The 6,562-nt window shown below is 40.9% G+C and overlaps 1 protein-coding gene across 1 annotated transcript; it reads left to right on the top strand.

Annotated features, from left to right (window-relative positions):
- Nucleotides 1–2,636: 2,636 nt before the first annotated feature.
- Nucleotides 2,637–3,170, top strand: LOC102261535 (60S ribosomal protein L26). The gene has a single exon (XM_005879988.2). The coding sequence runs from the start codon at nt 2,689–2,691 to the stop codon at nt 3,121–3,123; it is 435 nt and encodes a 144-aa protein (XP_005880050.1). The 5' UTR covers nt 2,637–2,688; the 3' UTR covers nt 3,124–3,170.
- The last annotated feature ends 3,392 nt before the right edge of the window (nt 3,171–6,562 follow it).

A 6,562-nucleotide genomic window follows, 5' to 3' on the forward strand; every position in this document is an offset into this window, starting at 1 on the left:
GCAAACTGTGGCTCGCGAGCCACATGCGGCTCTTTGGCCCCTTCTTGAGTGTGCTTCCACAAAATACCGACTCTGCACATGGGCCACGAAGTTTCAATCACATTGTACATGCGCGCCCACACGTGGTATTTTGTGGAAGAGCCACACTCAAGGGGCCAAAGAGCCGCATGTGGCTCGCGAGCCACAGTTTGCTGACCACTGCCTAGCCCTATGTTGTCACAGCTATTAGTCTTCTTGCTATGCCACAATTTCAAAACCACCAGAAATATGAGTCCATATACTAGTAATGTCTGTGGTGCTTCCATGATCTGAGTGTCACTAATGCCATTATCATAGACATCCTTAAGTCCCAACACTGCTGTTGCTATCACAGGGGAGTGAGATCAGTGCTAGAGAAAGTAGCTATTATGGGCTGTAGCAGGACTGTGTCCACCGGGATGGGGTGTTAGAGACAGGACAATAGTCAGTTTGAGAAGCTGCTTACAATGTAGTCAGGAGAAGCAATGCCACTACTAAGTAAATTGACATAGAGTATAGAAGTGTGAGGTGTAGACTAGTCTCCAAAACTGTTACTATGCTATCGGTTGGTGACCACAAGCTATGGAACTGCTGTCCCTCTTTCTTTCCAAAGGATATCCACAAGTAAAACATTTCTGAAAATATTTTCATGTATATTGTAGAGCATTTATTTTTTTAATATATTTTATTGATTTTTACAGAGAGGAAGGGAGAGGGATAGAGAGCCAGAAACATCAATGAGAGAGAAACATCGACCAGCCGCCTCCCACACCCCGCCCCCCACTGGGGATGTGCCCACAACCAAGGCACATGCCCCTGACCGGAACCGAACCTGGGACCCCTCAGTCCGAAGGCCGACGCCCCATCCACTGAGCTAAACCGGTTAGGGCTAGAGCATTTATTTTTATATCACTATTTTTTTCTTGTCAATGAAAAGGAGTAGATTCATCCTCTGGTCACTTTCTATTTTAGAGAAACTGGATGCACATTATACAGTAAGAATTAATCAGTAATGACAGGTAAGAAACAAGAGGAAGTTCAAGGTTGGAAATGTACTTCATGATTACTTGGTAAGAAGTAAACAAGACTTTCATCATTAACAACTTAATAAGCAGCCTTTGTTTTTGCTAGTCTGTATTTAGAATGCCAAATTATTAAAGCCTAATAGCAAGATAGTGGGGTTTTTTAAAGGAAAATCTTTATCTAGAACAGCTGTCACCAACCAGTGGTCCGCGGACCACTGGTGATCCATGAGGTCCGAAAGATTGGTGACCGCTGGTTTAAGGAAACCTTTGGAGCAGCGGTCACCAACCAGTGGTCCGCAGACCACTGGTGATCCGTGAGGTCCGAAAGGTTGGCGACTGCTGATCTAGAAGAAAGCATTTCACTTGGAGTTAGGAGACCTGGGTTATATTTTGCTAGACCCAGCACAAAATTCAAAGTCTCTGGGTTCATTTTATCTTCTTTATAAAATTAGAAAGTTAATAAATGATTTCAAAATTTTCTTCCAAATCTAAATCTAATCTCCCTAATAACTCTGAGCCTCTTCAAATCAAGTGTAGTGACTCACCTGCTCAGCTGCTGGAGACTTTCAATGAGTTCATGCCAGGCATGTGACATCACTTATGTTGGCCATTTTATACCATACTTAAGTTCTAAGAAAAAACTTTTTCTTTTTACTAATCAGTACCTCGGAAATTTGCAAAAAACCCATACCAAAATTTATCATTAAAAAAGTATTTTAAAATTTTGAGGTCATGGAGACCTTCAAAAATAAAATTAACTTCTAGAGAATTCAAACATTCCTATTACTGCCGTAATGAACAAATGGTATTTGCCTTTGTTATCAGTACAGATATTAGGATAACAATATATTTTCCACTATTCAGATAGCAACTCTTCCCAAAGAATTTGGTGTATTTTTCATATGTATTCTCTTTAAATATCTTGACTACAGGAAATAATTGTAGTTAAAATACAATGTGTTTTATAGGAAACAATAATTATGATGTAGTTTTACAATCTAAAACTTTATTGAGGGGAAAATATATACACTTTGTCATCTTCAATATTAGTTTTTAAAGCATCACATTTTAAGTTAAACTTTACTATTAATTATTGTTATTAACAGTAATAATACTCCTTGTATTCATTAGCCCTTGGCATCTGCTCAAAGAAACTGGAGACTCAATAAGCTTCTTCAAGTTTAGCATTTTCATGCAACATATAATTTAAAAATACTGAAAATAGATTTAAACACTAGTAATAATATATTTGTTTCCTTAATGGTGTTGTGACGTAATAGATTTCTTTCCTGTTTCAGTTACTTCTCCCAGCTGCATACACAGCAATTATTCAAAACTCTGTAATTCACTTTAGCCTTAGATACAGAGACCCTAATAAATATTCCAAGGGATTGAAGTAAAATATAGCAGTTAACATTGCTGATCTTCATATGTTTTATTATGCTTCGTAATTAAGCTCATTTTAGAACCCAAAGACAATTAGATAAATTACTTTTATATAATAACACCATGTTAAAAAGGAAACTATCAGTAAAGAAATAACAAATTAATATTTCTAATAAGAATGAAAAAGAATTGACACAACCGGAAACAGCATGTGGGTCTCTTCCCTCTTGCGGCCATCATAGGAGCGCCAGCGGTCAAAATGAAGTTCAACCCCTTTGTGACTTCTGACCGGAGCAAGAACCGTAAGAGGCATTTCAATGCACCTTCCCACATTCGGAGGAAGATTATGTCTTCTCTTTCCAAAGAGCTGAGACAGAAGTACAATGTCCGGTCCATGCCCATCCGAAAGGATGATGAGGTTCAGGTTGTTCGAGGACATTACAAAGGGCAGCAAATTGGCAAAGTAGTCCAGGTTTACAGGAAAAAATACGTCATCTACATTGAACGAGTGCAACGGGAGAAAGCTAATGGGACAACTGTTCATGTGGGCATTCAACCCAGCAAGGTGGTTATCACTAGACTAAAGCTGGACAAAGACCGCAAAAAGATCCTTGAATGTAAAGCCAAATCTCGCCAAGTAGGAAAGGAAAAGGGAAAATACAAGGAAGAAACAATTGAGAAGATGCAGGAATAAAGTAATATTATATACAACTTTCATTAAAAACTTAAAATGAAAAAAAATGAATGAAAAAGAATTAATTCCACTAATGTTACACATCCTAAACTTTCTAGAATGGCTCATTTCACTGAGTACCTTTATTGATACTTATCAGTTTCTTCCAAGAATCAGTGGTGAACTCTTACTGGAGTCCTAGCCACAGCGATCAGACAAGAAGAAGAAATAAAAGGCGGCCAATTTGGAAAGGAGGAAGTAAAACTATAATTATTCACAGAAGACATGATAAATTATATGTAAAAAAAACCTAACGACTCCACCAAAAAACTACTAGATTTAATAAACGAATTTGGCAATATAGCAGGATACAAAATCGACACCCAAAAATCAATGATGATGAATAATGAATTCTCAGAAAGAGAAACTAAACAAACAATATCATTTACCGTTGCAACAAAAAAATTAAGATACTTAGGAATAAATTTAACCAAGGAGGCAAAACACCTGTACTCGAAAAACTACAGGACATTGAAAAAAGATATAGAAGAAGATAGAAACAAGTGGAAGAATATACCATGTTCATGGATTGGTAGAATCAACATCATTAAAATGTCCATACTCCCCAAGACAACCTATAGATTCAATGCAATCCCTATTAAAATACCAACAGCATATTTCACAGAGCTAGAACAAACACTAAAAAAAATTTTAGGGAACCAAAAAAGACCCAGAAAGCCCCAGCAATTTTGAGAAAGAAAAACAAAGCTGGAGGAATCACAATACCAGAGTTCAAGTTATACTACAAAGCCACCATAATCAAAACAGCCTGGTACTGACACAAGAACAGACATATAGATCACTGGAAAAGAACAAAGAACCCAGAAATCAACCCAAGCCATTATGCTCAATTAATATTTGACAAAGGAGGGAAGAGCATACAATGGAGTCAAGACAGTCTCTTCAATAAATGGTGTTGGAAAAATTGCAGTGGTACATGCAAAAAAATGAAACTAGACCACCAACTTACACCATACACAAGAATAAACTCAAACTGGATGAAAGAATTAAATGTAAGTCATGAAACCATAAAAATCCTAGAGGAAACCATAGGCAGCAAAATATCAGACATCTCTCATAGTAATATGTTTGCAGATATAATTCCTAAGGCAAAGAAAACTAAGGATAATATAAACAAATGGGACTACATCAAAATAAATGATGCACAGCAAAGGAAACCATAAACATAACAAAAAGAGAGCCCACTGTATGGGAGAACATATTTGGCAATGATACATCTGATAAAGTGTAGGGAGCGGCTCTAGGGTCAAGCCTCGGGCTGACCTGTGGCAGGGCCACAAACAAGTCCCAGCCTGGAGGGCAGAGCTCTCCTAGCATAATGAAGCCTGACCTTGTAGCCCTCCCTAATTCCTTCCTAAGCAGCTAGTGGGCTGTGGGAGGTGCAGCAAGTGTTGCCAAAACAAGAACATTTGTATACATGTTAATCTACCCTTGTTTTAATCAGACTATAAAATAAAGCATCAGTTTGCAGGCTGGGTCTTTTGTGTCCTCATCCAGACATGGGAGATCCACCAAGCCCCAGCTGTATTCTCTTGTCTGTCTTTTCTTCAATCCTTCACCACTCCTCTCAGATTCACCCTTGGCCGTGCTGGCGCAGCACAATAAAGGGTGAATATCCAACATATATAAGGAACTCATACAACTTAACAGAAGGAAGACAAACAATCCAATTAAAAAATGAGCAAAGGACCTAAATAGACACTTCTCCAAAAAGGACATGCAGATGGCCAAGAGACATATGAAAAAAAATTTACAAAGTCACTGATCATCAGAGAGATGCAAATTAAAATGAAAATGAGGTATTACCTCACACCTGTCAGAATGACTACCATCAACAAATGAACAAATAACAAGTGCTGGCGAGGCTGTGGAGAAAAGGGAACCCTAGCACACTGCTGGTGGGAATGCAGACTGGTGTAACCATTCTTGAAAACAGTATGGAGTTTCCTCAAAAAATTGAATTCAGTACTGCCATTTGACCCAGTGATCCCACTTCTAGGATATATTCTAAGAAACCCAAAGCACCAATCAAAAAGAATGTATGCACCCCTATGTGCATAGTAGCACAATTTACAATAGCTAAGATCTGGAAACAGCCCAAGTGCCTATCAGTAGATGAATGGACAAAAAAGCTGTGGTACATTTATACCATGAAATACTATCTATATATATAAAAGGCTAAGTGTCCGTCCATCCGACCAGTAGCTATGACACGCACTGACCACCAGGGGGCAGACACTCAACACAGGAGCTGCCATGTCGTGCACAGGCCATCCTATATAATAAGGGAGGAATCTGCTAATTATCCGTTACACCATAACATCACCACCGGATCAGCAGGCTATGTCCCCGCCCTCTGCTCAGGCAGCTGCAAAGCCTTGGGTAGGATAGGATACAATAGGAGGGGATAAGAAAGGAGAGGTAAAGGAAGGCAGGCCTGCATGCAGACAGGCCTAGAGGAGAAACAAAAATACAGAAAGGGACTCCCAGGAAACCAGTGTTGGCTGCTTTTCTGTTTTATGGCTTTCTGGACTCGCTGCCTGGACACCCTGCCTCCCCTTGACCTTTTATCTGATGCCAAGATTCCATGATTAGAGTAAGCAGCTGAAACTAATAACACCCACCCCGAATTGGCGAAATTACTCAGCTGGTGAGACGGTTTGCAGCCGGGAAGGGCAGAGCTCCCCTGGAAAGGTAAAAAACCAGGGATCTGGGCAGGAAACTTTGCCAGACCTCTGAGCCCAGAGGGTCGGAGGGAGACCGCATGGCGGCAGACAGCGTCTCTTGGGACAGACACAGCCCCTGACTGGGGAAAGGAGTTCCGCGGGATTCCTGGCACCGGGGGATTTGATATTTCGACGATGTGATTACGGAGGACTGAGCCTAAAGTGGGCAGCCTGAGGAGCTGACCAGATCATGCAGTGCCGGTAAGAGAGGAGCGTTTCCGCTGCCAGCCTGCGTTTGTTTGTTTCTTTGTTTTCACTGAACCCTGCTCATAGGACAGTTCGGATACAGACACTCACCTGTGCTGAAGAGAGGGAGAAGGTGCGGACGAGTGGAATCTGGGGAGAGACTGAGGAGAGAGGGGGGGCCGGGAGAGGTGGCAGCGAATTGAGTGCTGAGACACCCCTGGGCCCAGGACTGGGGCAGCCATTCTCTCCGGAGGGTGGAATTCCTCCCCCCACCCCCTAGGCAAGGAGCACAGCCACACCCAGATTCTACCCTGTACGAGATAAAGGATTAAAATAATCTGATTAGTCCCTGGGAGTTACCAGGGTCTGGCCTATAGAGGAACTTTCAGTCCCACCAACAACGCAGAGCAGGGTAACGATTAAAAAACCAGCTCTGGGCAGTTGACCTCCCCAAACCAGTTTTAAGT

This window comes from Myotis brandtii, unplaced genomic scaffold (assembly GCF_000412655.1).
Source record: "Myotis brandtii unplaced genomic scaffold, ASM41265v1 scaffold62, whole genome shotgun sequence".
NCBI classification, from domain to species: domain Eukaryota; kingdom Metazoa; phylum Chordata; class Mammalia; order Chiroptera; family Vespertilionidae; genus Myotis; species Myotis brandtii.